This window comes from Syngnathus acus, chromosome 6, assembly GCF_901709675.1.
Source record: "Syngnathus acus chromosome 6, fSynAcu1.2, whole genome shotgun sequence".
NCBI lineage: Eukaryota > Metazoa > Chordata > Actinopteri > Syngnathiformes > Syngnathidae > Syngnathus > Syngnathus acus.
This window is the reverse complement of record NC_051092.1, coordinates 4,628,925-4,656,091: the sequence shown is the minus strand read 5'-3', so window position 1 is coordinate 4,656,091 and position 27,167 is coordinate 4,628,925. Positions and strand designations below refer to the sequence as shown.

Genomic DNA, 27,167 nt, shown 5'->3' with positions numbered 1-27,167 from the left:
GTTGTCCCAAAGGACGCTGTGAAGTGTTGACGAGCCTTGTGCACATTTGGCCTATCTGGATTGGATGCGCTGCGCGGCGGCTTTGTGGCGAGCGGGGTGAGTGAGGCGGCGACGAGGGCGGCGCGCCCCAACCTCGTGTGGTGTGACAGCAAAGTCTGCAAAGGCTGCGTGCGTGCGTGTCGCTCGCTCGTCATATAGTCGATCGTCCCGCTTTGAAAAGTCGACGAGCGCCTGTACATTTGGCCTTTCTGTTAACAAAGTCATCTCGGAGCTGTTTGACGTCACGGGTCCGGAATGTTCATGTGTCCAGCCAGGAGGAACAAGAGAAAGTCATCATCACAGAGAGAGAGCGAGAGAGAGACTTTTTTGCAACACACCGTCCGGTCCGGTCCGGTCCGCTCCGGTCCCGTCCGTCAAACAACCTTCGGGAACTTTTAGCATGCAGGCCACCTGTCAGTGGAATTGGTTTGATTCAATACGTAATTGGTTCAAACTGATCACAAATAAGAGTTGAACTACGCCATAAAACAAACAAACCCAACAACAACAACAAAAAACCCCGCAGAATATCTATCCTCCAGTTCAGGCTGTTGCATTCATTTATTTACAACTTTCTGCTCATTGACAAGATTTCTCTCTTTTGACATAGTGACTTCCAAATACAAGATATGTAGCGCAAAAGTAACAAAACAACCACAAAGGACAAACAGCGGTAAATGGCAAGATATATAAATGCAGCAATATCAAAGTCAGTTGCATTCCCTTGTCCCTACAAAAATAAAGTCTAACACTAAAAGCAAGGCAAACATTTCCCCTTGTGATGGCACATATCAAATCCATCCATCGGTCCGTCCGTCCGTCCATCCATCCATCCAATCCAAAAAGAGGTCAAAATCCCAAAACAGGATTAAATCTGTACTGTATGTTGCTTCTAAAAATAACAGCACTCGTGTGATGCAACATACAGTTGACGCACAGCAATTAGCCACTTTCATGACATTTCATGCATTCAGTCAGTCAGGCAGGCATGCATTCATTCATTCATTCATCCACAAGCTAGCTACTTGTTTGGACCGACACTGCCATGGGAGGTAATACAAATGTTAGGTGGTTGACCTTGGCAGTGTAACATTGGGCTACAACCTACTGAGCCAATTTCACGATTTCTGGGGGGAACGCTTCAACTATCACGTGGGATCGGATTCATGCGTGCGGCTAATCGTGTGAGTGCTTAAGTGCAATGTACATTGTGTGCTTGCATTTCTTCATGATGGGGAAATCTTGGTGGAACGTGACAGAGGAGCTTGGCACAGTCCCTATCTGAAATCATAATAATCATGCATGAAAAAAAAAGAAAGTAATCACTAAAAATGGAGCCCGCCAAAATCACAAGAGTGTGCTCGGGCCGGCCGGTCGGCCGGCGGCGGGCGGCAAGCCCTCAAGTGAGCTCAAGTCGGCCGCTTCTCAACCTGTCCATCGCGTCGACCTCAACTTGTTGTTTCCTCGTGGTTGTTCTTCAGGACCCCTGAAGCTCAGCTGCTTCGCTCTGGTAACGGGGCCCAGCTCCACCCATGCATGCTGTTGGCCAAATCCATCCCCATTCAATCGCTTTGGCTGAGGACAGGGATGAGTGAGTGCATGAGATGTTGGCCACATGACATGCATGGCCTGCCAAACTCAAGTTGTGAAAGCCATTCAAAGTGCTCACACCTTTGCTCGTCGACTTGGATTTGCGTGAGTCTGTTTGTTCCGTTTTCACCGCTCAGCGCTGAAATCGAAGCAAAACAAGAGTTTATTTCCTCCAAGTGTTCTTTACACTCGCCTGCTCAACTGACACTGACGTACATACTGGTGATCGAAGTGAAGGGGACTGGACTTTTTACTCGCCTTTCATTTCTTCAGTACAAAACAGTACACACACACACACACAGATGCGCATCATTTGTTGTTCACCACAAAACCACACGCATCTTATTTTCAAAGGCAAGCACAAGCATTCAACTTTGGGGCAAGAAAAAAGTTTCTTCTTGTTTTTATTTTGTGTTGTTTGCTTGTATGTATGTCGTGTACTATGTCTTGTCACCGTGGGATCGTGGAAACGTAATTTCGATTTCTTTGTGTGTCTTGGCATGTGAAGAGGTTGACAATAAAGCAGACTTTGACTTTTGTTAACTGTATATTGAAGGGTCACAAAGTGCAGTGAGGAATAATGGCCACATGGGGGCAGTATACCACAACCGTACATACGCTTGAAGTAAGTTGCGTTTTTTCTTTGTTTTTGTTTTTTTGTGGGCAAAGGATAATTAATTGAATTGTTAAATTTTCCATCTACATGTGTTGCTCAGGTCTGTTTTAAGCTAAGCAAACGTTTCCATGACAAAGCTTTGCAGTTGTTTGAAATAAACCGTGTGTCATTTTATGTTTCGTTTGACAGTAAACATTAACGAAGGGGGATATCAAAGAGTTTGAATGAGCCACAGCCAAGGCCAAAGTATGACAAGGTTGGTGTTAGGCACAAGAATAGGAAGAATACATACACACGTGAAGAAGCCTTAACATCTTCCATCACTTGGTGTCGCTTATATTTGCATGAGTCAGGAAAAGATTTTAAACAATGTGTAAAAATAATCATTCGCACACAGAAGATGATCAGAGAGACTTTACGAACCTTGGAAAGATAACCCTCCACGTTGCCGCTGGCTCCTTCAGCCATAGGGTTGAGGATTCTGGAGGTCCGCATCCGGTACGGCGCTGCCATGCCGCTGGAGGTGGAAGCCACGGGGACCGGCGTCGCTGAGGCGACCAGAGAGTTGCAGCGCTCGCTGAGCAATTTGGAATTGGCTGCCGTCAGGCGACTGTTACTCCTGCAGACGTGAGAAAAAGGAGCAGTTGAGAAGACTCGCTCGAAATTGTGCTTTTGGAGACCGCCGTCCTCACTCACACTTGTACCTTTTGAGGTCGTTGCTGAGGGACTTGCGCAGACATTGCTCTTCTCTGTGCATCTGCCGGTAGCGCTTCAGCTCTTTGTGCAAGGCGTCTCTCTGGGCGATGGTGTCGTGCTGGATGCTGCGAGATCGTTTCAGTTCTCCTTCCAGTTCTTGGATCTTGGAGCGCAGGCTGACTTCGGTGCAGGCTTTAATCTGGTCCTGCGCCTCCTGCGTCGCTGCCTGCGACTGAGGGGAGAAGATCAAACCGAAAGCTGACTTCGTCTGGTCTTTTTGCCGTGGCCTCGGCGTCATCCTACCTGTAAGAAGAGGTTGACCTCGTGGATTTTTTTCTGTATTTCCTGTCGGGCCTTCTCCTCGATTTCCCGCCGGTACTGTTCCGCATTCCTGTGCTCCACCGTGTTCATCTCCACTAGGCGTCGCAGGCTCTGCACCTCGTCCTCCAACTGGCTCTTATTTCTCTCCAGGAGGCCGCGGAAGGACATTTGCCTCCTCAGCTCGGCTTGCAGCTCGTTCACCTGGTGTGGGAGAAAACGGCAAATGTGAGGCACGAGAAGTTGTCCGGAGGTGACGCACCGTATCCATCGGGGAAACAAACCTTATCCCTCATGATTTCACTTGCTTGGTGATCTTGCAATTTCCTCTTAGCGCCTCTAAGTAGAGCTCGTTGCCTGGATGCATTCAAACGAGGAAATGTTAGAAGAATGTCAAAAATCTGCTGACACGACTGTGTGGCGTTGTCCAGTACCGGTGCACGACTTCTTCCAGCTGTTTGACTCGTTCCTCCAACTAGGCGACAAAGTGCGAGCATTAACAGCAATGTTTTTGTTTTGTTTTGTTTTTTTAAATGCATCACTTTTCATATTTGGAATGTGTCAGTATTAGCGACACCACCGGCATCAGGAAAAAAAAAACCAGAGTATTGACGTTGAATACCTTTCGTTGAAGCTTGTCCACCTCTTTGTGCAGTCGCGCTTTTTCTTCCTCCGCTTCGACGTGATATCGCTCGTGGAGCTCTAGAGAAGTTTCACACTTCGACACCTTCACCAGTAAGTCGGCAAACTCGGCCTGCAACTGCTTCAGACTCGTCTGGAGCGGCGGAGACGACATTTAGACAGCGATCGGCCACCCGTGAAATCATTCCAAACGTGATAAGATGACCTCACCTCTTTATCTTTTTTCTCCTCCTGTAATTGGTGGAGATATTCTCGAAGTTCGGCGGCCTTGGCGGTGAGATCCTGATTCCTGTCCTGCACCAGTTGGACTCTGTCTTCGCAAATTTCACTGAAACACTTTTGGGCGTCCGACACGGCGATGTCCTTTGCGACACACAATTTTTGGGTCTCGTCCAACTTTTGCTGTAGCATGGCGCCTTCGCTTTGAGATTTGCTCAGCAGCTCCTGCGTGGCCTCCTGGCGCGCTCCGGCCCAGCTGACCAGGTCCTTCTCGGTCTGCAGAAGCGCTTCCACCTCTTTCACGCGCGTGGTGACTTGGTCCATCTTCCGCTGCAGGGTAGCGATCTGCGCGTTCTTCTCCGTCAGCTGCGCCTCCATTCGATGTACGTCGTTCTCCAGTGAGTTGCCCTGCGCCTTGGCCTTGGACAGCTTCTGGGACAGTTTGTTGAAGGCTTCTCGTTGAATGGCCATCTCACCTGGGGAGATCCATTTCGGCGGATGAGTAAAAATCGGTCAATGCTTTTACAGTACGGGCGAGCTATGGTGTTTACTGACTTGCAAGTTTGTCTTTCAGTCGCTCCTGTTCCTCCTTCCCCTGGAGCAGAGTCTCGGCTTCCAATCGGCTATAAGCCTGACACTGAGCTTCCAGTCGGGCGTTGGCGAGGGTCACTTCGCACTTCAATCCCGTAATCAGGTTGTTCAACTCCAAGGCGCTTTGGGCGTGGTTGTCGCTGGTGAGTCGGAGATCTTGGCGAAGATCTTCCAGCTGCTCCTTGAGGGCTTCGTTCTCCTCAAGAAGGTCCTTTTGTTTGGTGCTGCTGTGCGCAAGCTCGGTTCTTAGATGATCCTACAAGATTCAAGGTTGCAGATGACTGGAAATTTGTTGGGATACTTTTTATGAGGAATGTCTTTTTTTGGGGGGAGGAGGAGGGGTTGAAAATTACCACATTATGTTCTGTTCTTTTGTAGTCCTCTTCAATGGTCTGTTGCTTGCAGTCCTGACTCTTTAGTTTTTGCTGCAGTTGTGCATTTGTGCAGCGTTCCTGAGACAACTGCACATGGGCCTGTCGGAGGTCTTCTTCGAGCTTGGGGCGGATGAAACAAAAGTCACATGGCCGCCAGATCTTCGAGAGCGTTTCAACAATTGGATACGCTTCTTCCTCACCTTGCTTTTGTTGAGTTTGGCCATGTTGATGGTATTGAGGGAGTCTTCTTGCCGTTGCTTTGACGACGATCTGTTGACGGAAGAAATAAAAAGCAAGCTCAGCTAAGCTCAAAGATCATAAGATGATTGAGGTTCTACCTGAGGTTGGCGAGTTCGGCTTCCAGCTGCATGCGTTTGTGCTCCATGACACAATGGTCGTCTTTGGCCTCCTCCATTCTGCTCTTCAACTGGGCCGTCTCCTCTTTTAGTCTGGTCACCTTGACAGAGGAGCCGTGATGGTCTGTGGATTTGAGAATGGGGTGCTTGATCGGTTGACTCACGAAGTCTTCCAGCTTCACCCTAAATTGGTTATCCACTGGAAAAAAAAAAGTGGAGCATACGAGGAAGTCAATGACATCATGTACCCGTGACAATTTGGTATTAGAAAGAAAATTTATTAGAGACGATGCCTTCTAGTTCAGAAGGGGGTGTGGGAACTCACCTTCCTCCAGAGTCCCATCCGATGAGGACGTGATCTCATCAAGTTCTTCGGAGATCTCCATTTCGTCAATGCGCTGGATTTGGAACAGAACATGTTAACTGAATTCACTTTCCGCACCACAAACTGTATTGGAAAAAACCATTCCATTGCTTACCTGTTTCTTCATCTTTTGTTTGGATTGCGACCTGTTGCCAACAAACAGAAATTTATTGTAGAATTGTGTCACGTTCATCTCAGCAAAAGTCATTTTGCATATCTACCTTCCTTCATCCTCCGAGTCATCACTCAAAGTGTCGTCGTTTACAGGAAGATCTCGGTTGAGGGTAACGGCTCTGCTGGAGTGAGCCTTGCTAACTAATTCCAGTTGTGAAATCTTCTCTGCGGCTTGCTCGTCCGGTTTCCTTGTTATGGAGAACCGCTGCAGCAGTGATGTGGTCCGTGGTCTGCTACGGAAACACAAGAACACGAAGCTCGCCATCAAAGTCAAGCTGGGAAGAGCCATTCTACGCTTCTTTGACCCCCGACCCCGAAAGTAAATTTGGTGAATGCATTTTTAGCCGGATTTGGGACAAAAAAAATCCTAATTGAAATTCAACCATTCATTTTCTATACCCAGCGTCCTCATTTGAGTCGTGGGTGTGCTGGGGACTATCCAAGTTGTCATTGGGTGATGATTCACCCTCGATTGGACGCCCATCATTGGAGGGCTGAAAATCGACATAACAGCATCCAAACCTACAAAGAAATTACAGGCTTCAATGAACCTAATTTGGGTTTCTGGGTGGGCGGGAGGAGTCCGCAGTCCCCACAGAGAAGAAGGACAGAGTAGAAATTCAAGCCCTGAACCTCACAAGCCCTGAACCTCACAAGGGCCAACCACTAAGGCACCGTACTGCCCCCGTTTTTGGGAATCTCAATTCACGAAATATTGAGATTTAGATCAAAGTAAAAGAAATACAGAATGAATAAATAATGAAATGAAAAATAAAATATAAAAGAAACAAAATCAATAAATAATGAAATGAAAAATAAATAAAATAGATAATAATAAAATAAATAATAAAATAAAAGATACAAGAATAAATAATGAAATGAAAAATAACTACATACATTTTCCAGCCATCTTTTGGGAGTGTGCGGCCAAATTTAATGTGCGAAGCGTGCGTACCTTACTGTTGGCTTCTTTGAATTTGAAGAGGCGTCAGGTGGACTTGACATTTCCTTGTTCCCCAATAAACTGCCTTTGCAGCTCACTGAACTCTCAGCTTTCTCACTTGCATGTCCTTCTAATCTTCTGGCGACAAGGTCAAAAGCAGTATTTGGATTTTTCACTGGAAGACTCTGAGAAGGCTCTTTGGCACCCTGAAAAAGCCACTACAAGAGAAGGTCAGAGGTCAGCAATCTCAATACACGAGCTTACATTAGCTTTACTTAAGCGCAACGGAAAGATCTAATCGAGCTACTCGACATTCGTGACATCCAAACCTGAAAACAAAGTCGGTCATTACCAAAATGAGAACATGGTCTTCTTGTGGTCCTCCGCTCAAATTGTTTTTTTTTCCCCCAAATAGAAGGGTGAATCACTACTGCTTGACTTTTCCAAAATTAAATTACATTATCAGCGAATGCTCAAAATGTTGGCTTGAGCGATTTAAATAGACATTATCAACGGAGGAGACTTTTTTTCAATATATTCCGACACGAGGTATATAAATAAATAAATGCAATTTGCATGATTTATGACAGTCAGCCAAACACGTGCACGTTTTTTTGGGCCAATTGCAAATGCCGTAAGCGTGCCCACTTTGACTTAGAGGATCTGATGTGCTTTAAGTGATAGGGGATACCAAAAACTTTAAAGATCTGATATAAAGCAGTGACATCATCTTAATGATGTCCAACCCAGCGGCGCCTGGAAAGCGGACTTTAAACCGATGATGATGATGACATCATCTTAATGATGTGGGCTCAAGTTTACCCTGTCCGAGAGATTCCTTCCGGCTGCCTTTGGAAACACCTCAAGCTTCTTGGCCTCCACAGAGGAATTAGAATATTCCGCGAATTCTTCAGAGTTCTGCGAAGCCACCGATCCTTCGGGCACAGCCCTTTTACTGGCGTTGCTGGCTTTATCCCATTCTGATCCAAAAAACAAGGTATAATCGAATGAACGCGACAAGTATGACGCTCGGCTGAACTTAAAAAAAAAAAAAAAAAGAAAAAATATTTTATACAAGACGAGCGAAGCTCACCTGAACCCGTTTCTTCGTTGTCTGTGAGAGAAGCAAAGACATGTTCAAGACAATCACGCATGCTTTGGCTATTGTGACTTGTGATTCTCCACTCACCAAACTTTTCAGTTTTTCCTTTATCCAATAGGGTCGAAAACCTCACCAAGTGGCTCATTTCACTCTGGTCACACACACAAAAATAAATTTGAATCACCAAAATACAGCAATATCAATTCTTCTTGTTTGGGCCTACATCTTTCCGTTTCAGTTCCTCTTTGTGTCCACCTGTAGAACTTCGTCGGTCAACACTTCCAACTGCAGGAGTGAACACAAAACATAAAGTTGTTTTTGCAACACAGGTGAGCTTCACTAAATACATACCATCTTTAATCGAGATACGTTCCAGGGATTTGGACCTCCTTTTACTTGGGCTTGGCAAGACCAGGAGGGAGGTGGGCGGTCTCTTCCTGTGCTCAGTAATGAGGACGCTACAGCTAGAGGACAAAATGAAACGTCACCATGATTGTGCCATGACAGATGATTTATAAAGAAAAAAAAACGCAAGATCAACCTACGTGTCATGATATTCCAACTCGGCGTAGTTCTCAGCTGACTGTCCTCGGCTATCTTTTAGTTCAATGTTGGCTTTATACTTTAGGAGCAGTCGCACCATGTCAAAGTGTCCGTTAGCCGCGGCCAACATTAACGGCGACCTGTGTATTTTTTTGGAGACGCAAAGTCACTTGACAAGATGGGCTCATTGAAATAAGAAGCGTGTCACTGCTTTCCGACCTCCGATGTCTGTCCACAATATTAACATTGGCACCTTTCTTCAGCAGAAACTCTGCCACTTCTATGTGGTCCTCTTGGACTGCCACAGTCAGGGGTGAAATGCCCTCCTGAAAATAGCGTCAGAATTTAAGACATGTAACAACTAATGACTCGGGTATGTGCGAATGACTGCCAATGACCACGATGGATGTCAAATTTCCATTTGAATTGGGCTGCCGCTGAAGGAGTTAAGAGAAAGTGCTCACCCGATTTTTGACGTTGATGTCAGCGCCGTGCTTCACGAGCAAGATGATGACGGAGAGTGACGGGATGCTGGAGGCCAGATGTAAAGCTGTGTTTCCATCAGAGTCCACCAGGTTGGGGTCGGCTTTGTTTTCAAGGAGAATGTTGGTGCACAGATTATGTTGTTCCTGCACTGCCTGAGAAAATGAACAAGTCACATCAGGACAAAGAAAACCACAAAGTCACAAAACGTATTACAAGTCTATCCGGGCTTACCTTAATTAAAGGAGTTTTATTTTGTTTGTCAGAGAAATTGACCTGGGCATTTTTCTTGATCAGGAATTTCACCACCTCGACATTTCCACGGGTGCAAGCAAGGTGAAGTGCTGTTCTATAACAGGAGAGAAAGATATATATAATATATATAATATATATATATATATTTTTTTTTTTTTTTAAACCAAGCATTCTGTCTTCTACCCACACTGACCTGTTGTGTTTGTCAAGCTGATTGATATCAACATTTTTGACAAGCTTCTCCAGTTTGGCCATATCACCCTGCCAGGCTGCCTTATGAAACTTGCCCATCTCATTTTCTCTTATATCACTGGCATTTGTGGTTACGGAAGCGCAGTCACATGCATCAACTGATGACTTCCATCTCGGGAACTTGAATAATTTCTTCATCCTTACACAGCAGCGTTTGCACCGCCACGCTCCGCTACTTAACTGCTGTTAAAGGATCACCGGTGGCGCCTCTCATCCCTGAATAGATAGATTGAGGTAGGGCCAAAATGCTACTTTTTCAACAACAACAACAAAAACACCTTGATGATGTCATTTGCACACCAGCTTCCTCAAGTGATATGGCAACAAAAAAAGAATAGCCTGCATCATGTGATACGTCCCAACAATGAAGCTAAGCTCTCAAATTCATTCACTAAACAATTGGCGAGTCATTTTGGATTGAAAGCTAGCTAATTTGTTAAGATATGCATTTTCCATAAACAAAACTAAGAATAAGAACAGGTGCATGACGTACATACCAACACTTTTCTAAAGTGAGCTGGATCGTCGCGGTACCGAAACTCTAAACTCGAGCAAACTTTCGTGACCATTTTCATGATCAACCAAAAAAAAAAACCATCTTACTTTCTGTAACCCGTTTTTTCATTTTTTATTTTTGTCTTTTTTTTCTCTCCAATTTTTACAATTGCAAGTAAACAGGCAAACACGAAAATCTCAGACGCGTCATGAGGTCATTGGTATCGATGGCTTTATTGTCACACGAGCCTATACATATAAATTACTAGTTCCCTCTACCGAGTGACGTCATTTAAAACGTCACGTTTTTTTTCAAGGGGGGAAGGAAGGATGGAACAATGTACACTTAGTATGGCGGTTGGGTTTTTGCGTTGTGGTTTGCTCTCATTAACACCGGTGGCGTACTAGAACGCGCTTAGTTATTTTGCTCACCTGCTGTGTGCGGGTCATTGCGTCATCACTCATAATGGGTTTTCCCGGACCTTCACTTAAAGAACGTTGTGGAAGATACCATATTTGCGTGGGGGGGACGGCCTAATTTACAAACATTTTTGTCACGTGACGTCCCAGAAAAGAAGACCAGAATTTGATTTTGTCCGTTTTAATCATACTGGTTATTGTTTGGGGACACCTGACCATTTTTTACCATGATTGTTTCAATATTTCTTTTTAAATGATGGAATACAAAACTGACAAAAAGTTAGGAGTGTCATATTCCGCTTGATGGGGAAATTTAAATATGAACCTAAACATGACTTATAACCTTTACATATGAACTGCATTTATCATTTCTAGTAGAAATGATGGTAGAAATTTTCTACCAACGTTTAAATGCACGTCCAACTTGTTCCAGCACTTTTTTGTACAACAAAAAATCACAGTAATTGTTTGAACCACGACTGAACCCATGTTATAATTCGCCATTGTAGATGGTTGGTCGATGTAATAAGTTCCGTTACCACTCAAAATTGCTACTTTCCTAGAAAAGACTGTTTATTAAATGGAATTGGATGTGTCACATCTGTCAGTTCTTGCTTTGCACAATACAGAACATTAATGGACAAAGGGACAGTGTTGGTTGGCTAAAGGGTGCCCACATAGCAAAATATATCTACAATATATACGACTGATTTATGTCCTTTACACTGACTTGTCGATTCATGTAACACTTGAATGAGACTTTATAAAAATATTACAGATTGAAAATAGCACCAACATGAGTTGGGTTGGGATTTCTCAGATCGTCCAATTCGGTGTCTTTGTCCAAACTGGTTTTATACCTGCCGGTTCTTCTTCAATATATTGACATACTGCTGTCTTGCCCGACTCACAGGCGACACACACGTCGAAGGCATGTCCAGTTTCACAGAGGCTGAGGAAGGAACACTGGTTACAAAACGTTCAGGTCCAACGCCGCATCATTTTGACATTGTTATTTAGGAGGCAGTTTGAGAATGTACACAAAGGCGGCAAAAATCGCTTCGGGGTACTTACGATTGCCTAATTCTCTTGACATGGCTTCGTCCAGATCTTGCCGCATCTGCAACGCAATGGAATAAATCATAACGGCCACAGAATGAATTGTAAATGGAATTACGAAAAGGCAGAGAAAATGACATACTAAAAATGAAGTACAACTACCATCATGGTATGATACAGAACATTAAAAAAATAAAAATAAAAATAAATCACCAATTGGTTCTTAAGGACGACATTAGGCTAAAGAGGTGACAATAAATTTGATACAAAATGGCCAATTACCAATTCAACGTTTGGACACATTTATCGCACCAACCTTGGCCAGGTAGTCCTCCACACTGCAGCTCGGTCCTTCGCTCGGAAGGTTGGGGACTTTTGAGCAGTGGCATCGGTATTGGATGTTGGCTGGCGGCGCCGGGCCGACTCCGTCCGAAGGGGGTCCTTGATTCCGTCTCAGATTGAGCACCTCCTCCTCCAGCTGCTTCTTGGTCCTCTCCAACTGGCTGCGGGAGGACATTTCTTTCTCCAGCTTGGCCTGAAGTTGGTCAACCTGGAGATTTAACTGAACAAATGGGAAAAAATTCAAAACATGGAGTCGATTTGAAGCAGATTTTGCGAGAGACAAACCTTTTGTCTGTCCCCTACACTCGTTTGCTGATCATGCAGTTTCTTCTTGGCAATTTTAAGCACAGATTGAAGCCTAAATGTGGGAGTGAAATTCAGAAATGCAGCAATGACATATATGAGGCTAAGTTTTGTAAGCACCTGTAGATTTCCTTTTGAAGCTCCGAGTTTCTCTTTATCTCCTGGTCCAGACGAGAGTTGACGGACCATTTTTGTTCTGTTAATTCCTCGGCTTTCTTTTGGGCCATTTCCACCTGAAATAGAACTTGTTCAACATTTGTCACATTTGGAGTTTTTGACCACTACTTAACATTTAGTGTCAATGATGGTTATTAAAGATATTAAATGAACGAGTTAACGGCCACCTGGGTGTTCATGTCATGTTTTTCCTTTTCCAGCTCTGCTAGACGGAGTCCTAACTTGGAGCGGCTCTTCAGTTCCTCCGCCCACATGACCTGAGTGTCTTGAGCGCTGTTTGACAACACGTTATGTTTTTGAACCTGAACAGAAGACCACAAAAGTCGTACCGCATCTATTCACGTTCGATGAGTGTGACAAAACACGGCGCTTGCCTCTTTGTTGAGTTGATCCTCCAACGTAAGCTTCCGACTCTGAAGATTTGTCACCAAGTCCTCCAATTGAGCTCTCATCTGTCGAAATATATCTTTTTTCACATTTTAGAGCTGGTGTGAGATTTTGATTTCTTTTTTTTAGCGCTGCTCACCCTGGCGTCCTCCTGAGCCACCTTCTGAAGCGCATCAAACTTGTTGCACTGTTGCTTTGCCGAAGCCTCCAACCTGATGTTGTTCAGCTCCAGCCTGGTGTGGCACACGTTGACATGACATTCAAACAGTCAAAACATATGCTAGCATGTGTTGAGAGAGTGAGTTTGCCTTTGCACAGCCTCCTCAAGCTGTTTGCTGACATGATTGGAGGCGTCCACGGCAGCCTGAGCTTCCTTCTGCTTGCGCGTCGCAATGCTCAGGTCTCGTTCTCGTTCATCCAAAAGACTCGCTCGCTCATTTCTTTCTTTCTCGGCTTGGATGCATTGGGCTTTGCTTTCCTGCAGCTAAATGATGGAGGAGAGGCATCGTCGGCAAAACACTGTCTGTGCTAAGAAATACCGTTTTTTTCCATGTATAATGCGCACAATTTAACTAATTTATTGTCCTAAAATCTGGGGTGCGCATTATACATGGGTACATTTTTTTTTTTTTTTTGGAAGAAAATCTCCCTCGAAATAAAACTTGAAATCACCTTTCTTCTTGTTTGTTGTCAATCGCGCATAGCATTCAGCCATCCAGCCCAACACACTTAGTCAGTAAAATTCATAATTGACGACACATCGTTTGATGCGATGATGCAATCCTTGATGGTGTGTTATTGTCAAATATTGTTTGTTTTTTAATCTCCATCGCAAACCGGATATCATACGGAGGCCGCCATTAGAGATGCGCAGAACGGATGCGCAAGACACGTCAGCTATATAAAGAGCGAGAGTTCAGTTCTCTACCTAAATGCGTATTACAGGTAATATTTTATTTCACAACACTTTGCCTTGTTCCTTTCTTCTCTGCTGTTCACTTCAAACACGCTCCATACGAACACAATGCTCTCGTATCAGACGCTTGCTCGATCACCTGCTCGTTTGCTGTCACAATGTACCCTACACAAATCCGAAACATTTCTTCGCTATCGAGTTTGCTAGCGCATGCACAGTGATACTGACCGGCAGAATAACATCCGGTTGTTCCCAAAGATGATCTTTTTTCTGAAATAATTTTACGTTTACGGACTTAAGTAGGAGTCAAAATTTGGGTGCGTATTATACATGGGTACAGGCTTTTTTCCAGCATCGACATGCCATTTTTAGGGTGCGTATTATACATGGGGGCGCATTATACATGGAAAAAAACGGTATTCCCAAGGAGCTCAGATTAGAACGATTAGTTGGTTATAAAAAAAAGTTGTCAATCAATTAAAACGAGTAGAACGATTAATTGACTATGACATATTTGTAAATTAATTAAAATATAAGAGCGATTAATCAATTAGAGGGGGGTCGCCAATTAATTGGAACGATTAAAACGATTACTCGACTCTGAAAATAGTTGTCGATTAATTTGCTTGATTATTATTCTGGGCTTTAATACGGATGACAAGAAATTAATTTGAACGATTAATCGATTAAGAGGGGGTCGCCAATTTATTGACTATGAAAATCGTTGTCAATTAATTTGCTTGATTATTTTGGGCTTTATTACAGATGGCAACAATGTAAGCAGCACTGAATCTTTTTTTTTTTTTTTTTTACTTCACCTTTGCTTTTAGCTTGTCATTGTCTTGGAGGAGCCGAGTCTTCTCTTCTTCCAAGTCGGTGCGGTAGCGCGTGCTGAACTCCAAAGAAGCTTCGCACTTTGAGAGCTTCTTTAAGGAGTCATCGAATTCTTGCTGCAGCTGCCTTTGGCAAGTCTGTGCCGCCCAAAGCAAATTCGGGCAACCCCCCAACGACTGCGTTAGGTAATGTACACCAAAAAGGTGTTATCAAGTATTGATCTCACCTGCCTCTCTGTTTTCTCCTGCTCCAATCTCCGAACGAGAGTTTCAACTTCATTCGCCTTGGAGGCAAGCTCCTTCTGCGCCATCCGCCCTTGCTGGACCTTTTCCTCGCAATCACTGCGAAGCTTAAACAAGGCATCCTCAAAACCTTTTTTGCCGTCCGTCAAAGCGTTCTCCTTGGCCGCAACTTTGCTCTGCGCCTCCTCCAGCCGTTGCCGCAGCGACGCCACTTCGTTCTGAACCTGCTTGAGGTGCTCCTGAGCGTTTTCTTGGTGCAACGCGGCCCGAGCGACCAGCTCCTTCTCGGCCTGCAGGGCGGCTTCCAGCTCTTTGATACGCAAAGCCGTCTGGTCGCTGTCGCGCTGCGCGGAGCTCAGCTGCTTGTCCTTCTCCGCCATCTGCACGTCATATCGACGAACGTCGCTCTCCAGTGCATTTGCCTGCGTCTTGGTCTTGGACAGCTTCTGGGACAGTTTGTTGACGTTGTCGCGAAGACATGCGACTTCGCCTGGCGAGAAACAAACTTTGTAAACGAGCCGTCCCGAGAGTAGAGACGCAAATACTGACTTGCGAGTCGCTGGTGTTCGTCCTTCTCTTGACGCAGAGCTTTCTTCAAGTCCGACCGATCTCGCTCAACCTCAGCCAGGCAGGTGCGGGCCAACTGGAACTCAGCCGCTAAATTGTTGTGGGCTTGTTGCTCAGTCTCCAGGCGCTCATTCGCCAGTTTGAGCTCGTACTTTAACGAGGTCATGGTATCGTTCCAATCCAAGGCGTTTTGGTTGTCGTTGTCATAGGCTAGTCGGAGTTCTAGGCGAAAATCTTCCACCTGGTCCTTGAGGGCCTCATTTTCCTCGGCGAGGTCTCGCTGTTTGATGCTGGTGTGGGCTTGTAATTTCTCAAGTTCTGCTCTCAGTTGCTCCTGAAAGATAACGGGGGAAGACACGCTGAACTTTTTTTTAACACCAAGACGTATAAAATCGTCTTTGGGATTGGATGAGATAGATTCCAAGACCTCATTGTTTTTGCTTCTTTTGTATTGCTCTTCCATCTCTTTCTGCTTGACGTGTTGACTGTTTAACGTGTGCATGCATGAATTGAGCGTGGTGTGATTCAGCGCCGAAAGCGTGTCCGCGCGATCCTCCTCAAACTGGCCAGATGAAAATAATCCAACAAATGAGTTCAACAAAATGGCCCACCTCCATGTTGCTCTTCCTTACCTTCTTGTTGGTACTTTCCTTCGACACGATGGCCTTAATAGCCATTTTCAGCTGAAATCTGTGTGGGGAAAATAAATCAAGTCAACAAGTCAATGCCAGCTGGTAATTTCACACGAAAACATCAAATTAAATGGTCTGAACATTTCATTTAAGGCAGCCAGGAGAAAACGAAGCGGCCGTTACGTGAGATTTTCCACATCGCTTTTCGACTCCACATTGCTTTGCTCCAAGAGATGATTTGCGGTTTCCAGTTCTTGAAGCCTCTGTCTGTCATGATGACCGTTTGCGTTCAGCGAGCAGCGCTCGTCGATGTCCCACAGATTCTTCTTACTTCTGGAGTCTGAGAAATACAAACCAGATCAGAGATCATCGAGCAAACATCATTTGGCTTTCCGACCAATGTTACCTTTAGTGACCGCGTCCAGTTTCTCAATGTGGAGGATGATGTCAGAGTCCTCTGAAATGACACCATCGTCGGCATCTTTGGATAGCTCGCAGTCTTCGGTGATCTGACATTCACAAATTCGGCACAATGAAAAATAATAAATAAAAATTTGAATAAATAAAAAAATAATAAAAAAATTAAACTTACGGCAATAGTGCTTGGTGTTCTTTTCACATATTCCACGGAAAATAGAAAAAAAATAATAATAATTTAGATTTTGGAATATATACAGGTGCTCTAACAAGCATGAAGGTATACCTTCCGTCATCTTCTGACAGGTCGCTTAAACTGCTGCCGAAGCCTAAGAGATCCTTGTCGATTCCACTCTTGATCTGAGTGACACTGAGGTCACATGTTTCGCTAACCACGGTAAACTGTGAGGTGTCCTTCGTCCTTCCGTCGGGGCTCGGGTTGAAAATCTGCTGACGTGGCGATTCCGCCCTGTGGTAAGAAACTCAAGTGTAATGTTGTGGAAGACAAAAAAAAAAAGCATAACATGGAAAATGGTGCAAACCTCTGAGAGGTGACAGCTGTCTGGACTTGATAAGAAGCTTCAATTTGATTCACCAAGTTGGTTTTAGGCTCATTTGGAGGCGTCTCCACTGTCAAATGAGTCTCGTGGGCCACCTAAAATACAGTAAATTTTTTTTTAAAAAACCCAGACAGTGCCTGAGTTTATTTTGTAAGCATCCAACCTCTGGGGTGAATTTAGGACAGCTCCAGTAAGTTTCAATTTTTTTTGCTTCGACTTGAGAGCACAAACTTGTACAAGTTGTAAAGCCAACATCAACCTTACCGCAGGTTCTTCTATTTTCTTGTTGTGAAAAGGTCCAGCTTGGGTCTCAGCAGTCGTGTTTTGACCAGCAGTGCAAACTGCGGGGGCAATGTAGACGACCTTTTTCTCGGCGAGTAACTGAGGCGCCTCATTCTGAGATGACTCTTCTGCTTCCCCAAGCACGATGATGTTCTCACGAGCAGGCGACTGACGCTCTGCAATCTTGTTATTTTTCAGGGGGCAGCCAGGAGACTCCGCCACAGAGTCGTCTGATCCAGACTCCGAGCGGCAGGCTTGGCGAACGGAACAAAGGGGCTTGGCGTCCTCTTCATCGTTTGACTCTTCGTAGCTGGAGGTACAGATGCTCTGCTTTTCTTCGTTAGGTTGTCCTGATTTGGCAAGCGCATTGAACATCTCCAGGAAACTTTGAACATGACTTGAAACGGATTTCTCCTCCTCTCGGTCGCTCAGACTGTCATTACAGGTCTCGGGTAGCGCTGTCTCCGTCTGAAATGTGAGTTGGGGAGGGAAAAAAAAAGACAGAGAGGCAAGCTTTTATATGAATGCATAAAATATGTCTGCACATTTTATTTCTATCATGCATAAAAAATGGAACAATTTTAATGTAATATTTTATTTGAATATTTATTTATTATTTATTTAATATTTATTTTTATTCATTTAATATTTCAACTTTAATATTGCTTCCCAATACAGTTGTGTGTTGTAAAACAACAATTTAATTTAATAAGAATATTTTTATTTTAATATTTAATATATTAATATGAATTTTCATTCATTTTATATTTTAACATTAATATCACTTCCCAATACAGTTGTGTGTTTGTGACGGGTCACCTTTTGCCGCTGCTCAACAGAATGAAAACTCGGTTTGCCGTCACACGCCGTTGAGACTTCGGGGGAGCCTGAAGGGGAGGTGAGATCTTCACACAGAGAACACGCTCTCGCTCGTCGGACTGCTGAGAAACGATTAGCGAGCATTTTTTACCTCGGGCAACTGCTTCCTCAAGCGGCCGTTTGTCCTTTTGGGTCCGGTCACAAAATGAAATCAAACTGTCATCGTCCCAATCGGATTCTGAAGAACCGGCGTCATTCCAAAGACACGTTTTAACAATGTGCATATTTGAAAAAAATGAAAAGCCACTCGAGTCTTACCGTCACTCTCCTGAAGAATCACGTTTGGGGAATGGCGACGTACGAGTGATCTCGAAGATGCTACGGGTTTTTTGTCATCCGGGTTGATTGGTTTTGGTAGCGCAAAGGGCGCCTTTGGAGGCACATAAAAAACATCTTCTTCAAGAGATGAACTGAAGCATTCTTGGACGTCCTCAAGCTTAAGGTCATTTTTGCATCCAGGCAGACTTTCAGGACTGGAAATGCTTGAGTTGTCTAAGGCTGATGCATGGCGGATGGCATTTAATGACCAAACATGCAATGTTACATTTCCAAGCGTTACCTTCGTTGCAGTCAAATTGTCCAAAACCAAGTTCTTCCGTCAATTCTATCAAATGAACCAAGTAAGATGTTAAAGACAATCACGTCGGTTATGAAAAAAAAAAAAAAAGACTGACCAAGCTTTTCCAGGCTCTCTTCTTCACATTTGTTCAAAAGCCATTTGTTCTTGTCTGTCTGAGGGAGGAAATGCTATTGTTAAAAAATAATAAATCAAATAATAAATAAAATAAATAATAATAAATACAAATAATATTGATTTGGCTAGCTTTGTATTCTTACCTCTTTTGATTGAAATTTCTCTTTTATAGCATGTCCAGCTCTGGCAAATTCACTAAAAGGCGAATGGAAGCCTGTTAAACAAATCAAAAGCTTCAAGATGCTGTTTTTATTTTCTCCTCACGGGACTACTAAACTGAAAGCGCTATACAACGAGCCAACAAGTTGATTAACACTCCAGTTCTAAAGAAGTGACGACATCACCATCTTTGCTAGTGGATGGTCCTCCACAAGTCTCCAGGGCTTCAGCAAGGTTGACGATCTCGTCACACACAAATGGAGGTGCCGGGGACCCCGCCGGGTTCCTTTTGTTGGCGTGCTCACTAATAACGAGGGCGCAGCTACAACAGAGTCAAGACGATGACATCATCACTACGTTTTGGGGCCACAAGTCCATATCCAGGCGACTAGACCTGCACGCAAAAACCTCAGACACAAGCGCTGAGTGGTGGCAGTGAACTCAATTCCACTCACTTATATAAGCAGAAGTGTCTGGAAAGAAATGGTAGCAAAGACAAGATAAACTTACGCTCGATGACCGCTCTCAACAGCGTAGTCCTTTGCCGACAGTTGCTTGTTATCCTTCAGCGTAAAATCTGCTTTAAAGGATAAAAGCATCCGCACCATGTCCATGTGTCCATTGCCAGCGGCCATCATTAACGGTGACCTGAAAGTTTTTTTTTTTTTTTTTTTAAACAAGATTTATTTTGTAGGGCGTGTCATCGTTTTGCTCCAACCTTTGGTGTTTGTCTAAAATATTAATATCAGCGCCTTTCCTCAACAGATACTCGGCCACCGCGACGTGGTCTCCTCGGACTGTCAAGGTCAGGGGTGAAAGGCCTTTCTTCAAAATAAGATCACAGACATCGGAATTACCAGCAGTATGTTGCATTTTGATGTCACGTGTGTTTAAGAATGGACAGAGATGGAATCACCAGATTTTTGACATTGAGGTCAGCGTCTTTCTTCATGAGCATGATGACACAAGAGAGAGAGGGGATATTGGCCGCCAAATGTAAAGCTGTGTTTCCGTCGACATCCGTCAAGTTGGGATCAGCTTTGTTGTCCAGCAGAAGGTTCACACACAGATCACTCTGGCATTGCACTGCCTGGTCACATGACGACAAAACGGAAGCCGTCAACCAAAATGTATCCGGCATGAAATTGCTTCGGCTCACCTTCATCAAGGGAGTCCTCCTGTGGTTGTCGCGCAGATTAACGTCGGCTTGTATCCCTAAAAGGAATTCCACCGCCTCAGCATATCCATTGGCGCAGGCCAAATGAAGGGCAGTCCTGGAAACAGGAGAGATGATAAGCATGCATTTTTATTTACCCGTTTGTGACATCCATCTGGCTTACCTGTTGTGCTCGTCCACCTTATTAATATCATCATCACACATGGCATGCCCCCGCAGCTTGGTGACGTCACCCAGCCAGGCAGCCTTGTGCAACTTTTCCATTTTCCTTCTATTCACCTTGTAGCCAGCACCAGCAGTGGCTGGGCTACCACTGTCTGAAGCACTACTTGATGATCGCATCTTACTTGAGAAACTGGCAAATAATTTCTTCATCTTGACACAGCAGGAGCGTAGCAACGTGGCCTAATTGATGTAGAATTAAAAACTCCTTATTCCAGAAAAGTCGCACATAGTGAATTCATTACTCTTGGTAACTGTAGTTTTTGTATATGAAATAATTGCTTCGTTTTGTGACGCCGAATGCAACAACGTGATGTTGAACTTTTTTTCCCCGCTATTGTGGCAGCAATGAGCTTCCATAAACTTACCTGAAATGTAAAATATGACTCGCGTTGAAGCAATGTACCTCACATCTTTCGACTGACACTTCACATATTCAAACAGAGAAGTCTAAAAATCAAGCTGACCACGGTTATTAATCGTCCTGCCTGGGTGAAATGACATGAAAGTGTTTGTTTACTTTTGATACCAAGAAAGCTCAGGCTTTTGTCACCCGGAAGTACGGGTGACGTCATTGTAGAAAAACGCTAAAAAGTAGGTCATTAAGTCTATATACTCCCCAAAACGGTATTTAAATTAATTTACCAACAGAACGCCCATTTCAACACCCTGGATAACCTGTCACAAATCCATTGTTATTAAACGAACAAAGGCCCCAAGAAAAACGCAATTAAGTCACCTAGCTGTTGTGAAAATGATTATTTACTAATGTCTAAAATAAATTCTTTTTTTTCTCTCCGCAAATAGCGATAGATGAAACTGCCAAACGCAAAAAAAAATAAAATAAAAACCTGCCAAACGCGGCATGGTATACGCTCAATGCTGTCAAGCTGCTTTACTGCACGCCTCAAAGCAGAGAAATTATCTTCAGTTCTCCACCTAATGACGTTTTTAAACGCCACATTTGAAAAAGAAAAGAGGGCGGAAAGTGTGCGGAGACAATTTATCATGCTCGACGACTGAAAGCGGAAAAAAAAAAAGTACACAAATAACGGTGTGGCGTTGTCGTGCATGTTCTTGTAGTTGGTTTGAGTTTCCATAATTGACCGCTAGGTGGCAGTGTTTGTCTAGAAAATATTTACGATTGCGAATGCACGTGAATGCAGAGACGCTGACAGAATGACAAATAATTGTTAGAGCACCATTTGAGACATTAAAACCCATCATCCCAAAAATAATGCATGATAAATGTTCGAGGCAATGCCATGACATCATTCTTTTTCCATCCAGCATCAGAATCTCTTTATTGTCCCTGAAACTGAAATTAATTTTGTAGCAGGAGCACATAGACAAAGACATTGACAAAAAAAGGAAACATTACATGTTCGCTCCAGAGCTGATACCTTATCAATAATTTTCAATTATTGCAAAATATAATTAGTGCATCGCGCAGACATGCAAATAAGCAATTAGAATAATCCAACGTGTAATATTTACACCCTTAGAGCAAGCCAAACTATCATGTGATATTGTGAACAGCTCTACTTTGGTACTCCAGTCCTCATTATCTTTGTAAGGACGTTTTCTTCTCAGGCTCCTCCCTTGCTGCCTTAGTAATGAATGGCAAGAAACATCAAAAATCATTTGCAACCTGGCAAGCCAGCAAGTAGAAATCCACATGGGGGACTAAAGTATTTCTAATCACAGATATACATTGTAATTAGATTGTGAATATCCTGTTCAGAAAAAGCAATGTTTCCCCGATTTGGGGGCGGTGGCCTTGGGGGAGGTTCCAACGACATAATGAAGATGATGTCACTGCTTTATTTTAGCTCTGTAAAGTTTTTGCGTCATCTATCATTTAAAGCACATCAGACCCTCTGAATAGAGGCGGTGAAGGGTATTGGATATGCAATTAGGGGAGAAGCTACCGTCACCCCATAAATCATGCATCATTTATTCTTGTATGGAACCTCCACCTGTGTTCCATTATACGACGAGCAAGTTGTAATGTATTGAAAAGTCTGCTCTATATATGCACAATGCATAAAATGCCTATCAAAATAGTTCAAGCAATTATTTTGAGCTTCATCTAACATCATTAGCAGCTATTCCATTTGGAAAAAAAAAATCTTGTGCATTATCTTTCAAGCGTGGACCACGAGAGGACCATGTTCTCATTTTGGTAATGACCAACTTTGTGTACACACATATATCGGCAGCAATGGTATAAGTAGCGTTGATATTTTCATTCTGGTTGGGTAATGCAAATTGTTGCCGTGATTTGAAAAAGAATAAATGAAGCCAATGACTGCATCTTCTGTGCAGTGGGAGTCCCAGTGACAGTGGAAGAGGATCAGAAGGCTACGAACAGGACAAAGTGGGCAGCAAAAGCAGTTCGCTGAAAAACAAAGAAGTGTTAAATCAAGATGACACCTCTTTGTGCACAGAGAAGCCGGAAGCGAGGTACGCACAGCTGCATTTTGAACAGCAACATTTTTTTTTTTTAAATCACCATAAACGGAGCTTCCAGCTTTGCCTTGCGTTTGTTTCCCAAGCAGAGCTTGGACGGTATCGCCATTGTCCGAGCGGCTCTCCATTGCAGACAAATCGGAAGAACAGACGGCCGAGAAGATCTCGCTGCTGGAAGTTCTTAGCAAGGCCCATTCGAACCGAGCCGGTCGCTACAACCGAAATGCAGTGTACGATGACATCGCTTTAAGTGACGATGAGGGAAGGTACGATTGCAGCTTCTCCTTTGTGTGTTTTTTTTTTTATGTTGGATGAAATTCTTGCTGATGCGGAGGTAAATTTGACTGCGGGTCAAACAAATATTATTTGTTATCAACAGATCGCAATCCACGCAAAATGGGATCAAACAGGTAACCAATAAAGCAAAATGGCCTTTCCACTGAATGTGGTATCAAAGTGAAATTCAATAGTTTGAATTCTGTTGACGCTTTCAGCGCATGGAAAAGGTCGGCGGCGTCTCGGAATACCTTGATGACTTCACGCCCTCGTCATTTTTCACTCAAGGTGAACTTGGAGTCTTTGCCTCCAATTAATGTTGATTGTAATGCCAAAGTGTATTAATTTAATTTAATTTATATTATTTTTTTAATGCCAAACTCATTGGAACTTGAGAACAACATCTCGTCTGATTTAATTTGCGGACTTGCTCTCATATGCTTTTCTTGGCTTATCTTGACCAGATGACCAATTTCGAGTGAAGCCTAAAGCGCAGAAGGCTAAAGATGATCTTTGTGTCGTGGCTTACAAAAACATACATATAGAAGATGAACTTGCCAACCTCAGGTAGAACCTCGGTCTTGGGCCAATCATCTCTCTAATGATCTCTGAGCTCTCTGCTGAGTTTTTTTTTTTTCTTCTTCTGTCAACATCAACAGATCATCGTCAAAGCAACAGCAGGAAGACTGCCTCAATACCATCAAGATGGCCCAAGTGAATATTCTCGAGGTGAGCAAGGAAACCAATTGAAACGTTGTTGCGGATCTGGCAGCGATGTGACTTTTGAGCTCTACCTCAGCTGGAACAGGAACTCCAGAAGACCCACGATCAACTGTGTCAGGAACGCTCTGTAAACACCCAACTGCAGCAAAAACTCAAGCAGCAGACTAAGGAAGACGACGGCAAAAGCAGCAAACATCTCAAAGTAGACAAATCGTAAGAGTCCAATTGCGCTTTCCGATCTGATGTGTCTTTTGCGTTCCAGGTTGAAGAGGAACTCCAACAAGCCCACGATCAGTTGCGCCAGGAACGCGAAGCAAATACACAGCAGCGGCAAAAACCAAAGACTCACGACTGCAAGCAAGAGACGACCACGGAAAAGGACTGCAAAAGGAGCAAACATCGTGAGGTATGATGGAGCTCATTTGGAGCAATTTGAGGATTCAAATACATGAAGATCAGCTCCATCTTTCAGGAGGATGTGAGCACAGAGCTGGAAGCGCACAGCAGCATCCAACAAAAGGAGGAGCACGAAACCCTCAATGAGCAGCTGGGAGATGTTCGCCAAGATCTCCGACTCACCAGCGACATTGATGCCCAAAGTTTCTTGGAGTGGAACAACATGATTACGGGATTCAAGTGCGAAGTGACCGTCGCCAATGCCCGACTGGCCAAGGCTGAGCAACTTCGGTTGGAGATGGAGAAAGCTCTGCTCCATGAAAAGGAGGAACAAGAGCGACTGAAGGAGCAACTTGCAAGTCAGTAGTGGTTGGATTTTTATATGGGTTTTATGTTCTGGGTTTTTCTAGATTTTGTAACAACATTATTGTCTCCAGTTGAGAAGGCCAATCGGGAAGAGACCTTGACCAGCCTGACACAGGAGCTGTCCAAGGCCAAGGCGTACGGCTCCTCCATGGAGAACGAGCTACTGGAAAGAGAAGCCCAATACATCCAAGTTATGAAAGAAATGAAGGAGCAAGCAAGTTTTTTGGACGAAAGAAAAGGGGAACTGTGCATTGCGGCGCTGAGACAGAAGGAAGCTCACGCCGCCGCTGATACCGTCAGCGAGGAGGTCGAGCAGAGGTGAAACTTTTCACTTGCCGGGCGACCCGCTAGAGGCGTGAAAGTAACACCGTTGTATGTTTGCCTTAGACTGGAGTCGGACGATCTCAGTCAGGCTTCCTCCGTAAAGCAAGATTCGGAGGAACCTGGGAAGGAGTCTAACGAGGCCTCCAGGGTGAGTGCTTTGACTTCAAGCATTACAAATCTGATTGTGGTGTTGTCTGATTATGTCAAAGCGCAGATGCTGGCAGACAAAAGCAATGCCGAGTCCTCCTCCCTCCATCAGGATCAGCAGAACATTGGTGAGGCCGGCGTATCTGGGAAATATCTTCTAAATCATCACACTTAGAGACCCGTGATGACCTTCCATGTGTCTTGCAGAACCTCCACCTCCAGAGACGGAGGAGGTGGAGATCAACGAGGAAAATGATAGCAATGGAAGCGGCGAGGTGACGGGGGACGACGGCAAGTCTCAAAACCAGCAGCCGGCCAATGAAGGACGGGACTGGCATCGGGACTTTGATGTGTTCCTGGATCTCCAGCGATGTGGTTTTGAAATGCTGGAGCGAGAGCTGAACACGTTGAATAACCGCCTCCAGAGCCTCCAGATTTGGGCTCTCCCGCTGCTCACTTCCATTGACTGCCACCTCCAGCGGCTTTCGCAACAAGGACCTGGTACAGTCCGGTCCAAGTGGGCCCTGCGAAGATGGGGCCGCTCAACTAACGACGCGAGAAGAGTGGCTGACGACAGGGCCGATCTGATTTCGAATGAATAAAGTCTCATTCATTGGTCAGGTGTGCACTGACGCTCTGGGCTGTGTTCTAATATAGCAACTGACCGATTAAAACATCAAAACTGTATTTTGAGGAGATCAAAATATCTTTCACGCCTGATAAGCGTAAACGCCGCAGTATTGGAATCGGTGAAATCCGATGATTGTAAAGTCAGATATTGGTCCACGCGTTCTGAGAACTACCCACATTCGATTTGATGCAACTGACCTGAACGACAAGGACTTCTCGGTCTTGTGTGTCCACTACCAAGTGAGAAGATTGGAAGACAACTTTAGGGTGTAAATCGTCTTTGTTTTTAAGACCTGAAATAAAAAGCACAGCTTCTAACCAAAGCAGCAGGTCTGCATTTCCTGAACGGCGTCATCTGCAAACCAGATGCTGATTTCATATGCAAATTTATTTATTTTTTACCCTTGGAAAAAAAACATCATTACAGGCGCCATTTTTTCCACTTCCTGTCGAGGGATCATTTGTTTGCTGTCAATCATTTTTAATGAGGTGCCGATTAGTTTCTTGAGAGAGAGCACGTCGAGACCCGCGAGACAGCTCTGAGGCTCATAACTACGCCTCAGCGTTGACGGGAAGACCCCGAGCACGCAATTGCGTCGTTGGACGATGTAAGCGTGCTAAATCAATAGTCAAATTTGTTTCTTCGCAAATGGTCGACATCTGTAATCAGTCAGACTCGTTTTGTTTATTTTGGAATACCTGCGAGTTGACACCACTGTACTCACCTTTCGGTCTCCTCACAGAGGAATTTTGGAATTAATGCCTCGGTTTTATTTGGGTAATTCATTTGCTGGTCATAGGATGTTTCCAGCCATCTGGAAATGTTTTTTGCTAATTTATTTTTTTCAAAAACCACTGAAATCGTATAACGTAGCACATTAAATTATTACAGTAAATTGCTTTTTTACAGTAAATACTTTGCAGAGTTAAATAAAACATCAAATATGCACACTTGAAATAGAATAGAAATTTTGGTTTCAACTCACCTTTAAATCAATAATTGTTTTACCCAAACAAGCTCTATCACTTCCAATCAATAAATCAGAAGTGCCCTCCCCCTCCAGCATAAACAAAATATGGATTAAAAAATACATATATATATATATATAAACAAAATGAATATACAAAATAATAAATAATACAATCATAATAAAATAACAATCATAATAATAAACAATTTTTTTATAAACGTTCCTATTGCCGCATCCGCCTTTGTGAACCACAAAGTCGGCCGCAACTATCAGTCAGCCAGTTGAACCTGATTTTTCAGCACATAAACATACACGCAATCATGGTATAATCCATTTTCTAGGTCAAGGAGAGGGAAAGCGGAGACAATTTGAGGAAGGGGATATTTCTACAAGCATTTCCTTACTCACTTCATCCTGAGCTAAAATTGAGCAGGCCCGAAGCTCTCGGACCAATCGAGTTGTTGTCACTGAAGCCGCCACGAACGCGATGGGCCAGATAAGGGACATGGCGGACTTCCCTTTTCCTCAAACTGGAGGACCC

At 44.0% G+C, this 27,167-nt stretch overlaps 5 protein-coding genes across 7 annotated transcripts; 1 reads left to right on the top strand and 4 right to left on the bottom strand.

Moving 5' to 3' along the window:
- Positions 1–1,549: 1,549 nt before the first annotated feature.
- LOC119123914 (ankyrin repeat domain-containing protein 26-like) lies at positions 1,550–9,560 on the bottom strand. Its single transcript, XM_037253305.1, has 23 exons — positions 9,489–9,560; positions 9,032–9,205; positions 8,787–8,893; positions 8,570–8,707; positions 8,376–8,488; positions 8,016–8,036; positions 7,745–7,902; positions 6,379–6,473; positions 6,027–6,212; positions 5,921–5,951; positions 5,767–5,839; positions 5,424–5,640; positions 5,286–5,355; positions 5,065–5,205; positions 4,676–4,967; positions 4,112–4,596; positions 3,882–4,034; positions 3,694–3,734; positions 3,544–3,616; positions 3,245–3,463; positions 2,950–3,173; positions 2,669–2,864; positions 1,550–1,768 (listed from the first exon to the last, which is right to left on the bottom strand). Exons 1-23 carry the CDS (start codon positions 9,558–9,560, stop codon positions 1,763–1,765), a joined length of 3,285 nt encoding a protein of 1,094 aa, XP_037109200.1. The 3' UTR covers positions 1,550–1,762.
- Positions 9,561–9,677: 117 nt separating this feature from the next.
- LOC119124445 (ankyrin repeat domain-containing protein 26-like) lies at positions 9,678–13,008 on the bottom strand. Its single transcript, XM_037254433.1, has 9 exons — positions 12,880–13,008; positions 12,728–12,805; positions 12,521–12,655; positions 12,297–12,409; positions 12,159–12,231; positions 11,848–12,093; positions 11,547–11,592; positions 11,333–11,424; positions 9,678–9,773 (listed from the first exon to the last, which is right to left on the bottom strand). Exons 2-9 carry the CDS (start codon positions 12,803–12,805, stop codon positions 9,768–9,770), a joined length of 789 nt encoding a protein of 262 aa, XP_037110328.1. The 5' UTR covers positions 12,880–13,008; the 3' UTR covers positions 9,678–9,767.
- LOC119124442 (ankyrin repeat domain-containing protein 26-like) lies at positions 13,008–19,810 on the bottom strand. 2 transcript variants are annotated; one of them, XM_037254428.1, is made up of 21 exons: positions 19,641–19,810; positions 19,433–19,570; positions 19,108–19,244; positions 18,907–18,977; positions 18,744–18,801; positions 18,629–18,673; positions 18,328–18,567; positions 18,161–18,247; positions 18,010–18,077; positions 17,173–17,658; positions 16,891–17,003; positions 16,635–16,817; positions 16,524–16,542; positions 16,338–16,440; positions 16,115–16,271; positions 15,932–15,989; positions 15,727–15,861; positions 15,282–15,633; positions 14,717–15,222; positions 14,475–14,627; positions 13,008–13,224 (listed from the first exon to the last, which is right to left on the bottom strand). In XM_037254428.1, exons 1-21 carry the CDS (start codon positions 19,793–19,795, stop codon positions 13,021–13,023), a joined length of 3,468 nt encoding a protein of 1,155 aa, XP_037110323.1. In that variant the 5' UTR covers positions 19,796–19,810; the 3' UTR covers positions 13,008–13,020. The 2 variants fall into 2 exon arrangements, with proteins under 2 accessions (XP_037110323.1, XP_037110325.1); XM_037254430.1 differs by lacking the exon at positions 19,641–19,810 and having other exon boundaries at positions 19,433–19,619.
- Positions 19,779–20,861, bottom strand: LOC119124446 (ankyrin repeat domain-containing protein 7-like). Of its 2 annotated transcripts, XM_037254434.1 has the most exons (4): positions 20,690–20,861; positions 20,263–20,504; positions 20,082–20,196; positions 19,779–20,012 (listed from the first exon to the last, which is right to left on the bottom strand). In XM_037254434.1, exons 2-4 carry the CDS (start codon positions 20,472–20,474, stop codon positions 19,803–19,805), a joined length of 537 nt encoding a protein of 178 aa, XP_037110329.1. In that variant the 5' UTR covers positions 20,475–20,504; positions 20,690–20,861; the 3' UTR covers positions 19,779–19,802. The 2 variants fall into 2 exon arrangements, with proteins under 2 accessions (XP_037110329.1, XP_037110330.1); XM_037254435.1 differs by lacking the exon at positions 20,690–20,861 and having other exon boundaries at positions 20,263–20,591.
- Positions 20,862–22,227: 1,366 nt separating this feature from the next.
- LOC119124939 (putative golgin subfamily A member 6-like protein 3) lies at positions 22,228–25,978 on the top strand. The gene is made up of 13 exons (XM_037255316.1): positions 22,228–22,506; positions 22,650–22,787; positions 22,883–23,059; positions 23,173–23,203; positions 23,288–23,357; positions 23,534–23,636; positions 23,729–23,798; positions 23,869–23,994; positions 24,055–24,198; positions 24,265–24,547; positions 24,626–24,872; positions 24,942–25,153; positions 25,233–25,978. The coding sequence occupies exons 1-13, from the start codon at positions 22,493–22,495 to the stop codon at positions 25,625–25,627; spliced, it is 2,010 nt and encodes a 669-aa protein (XP_037111211.1). The 5' UTR covers positions 22,228–22,492; the 3' UTR covers positions 25,628–25,978.
- Positions 25,979–27,167: the final 1,189 nt, after the last annotated feature.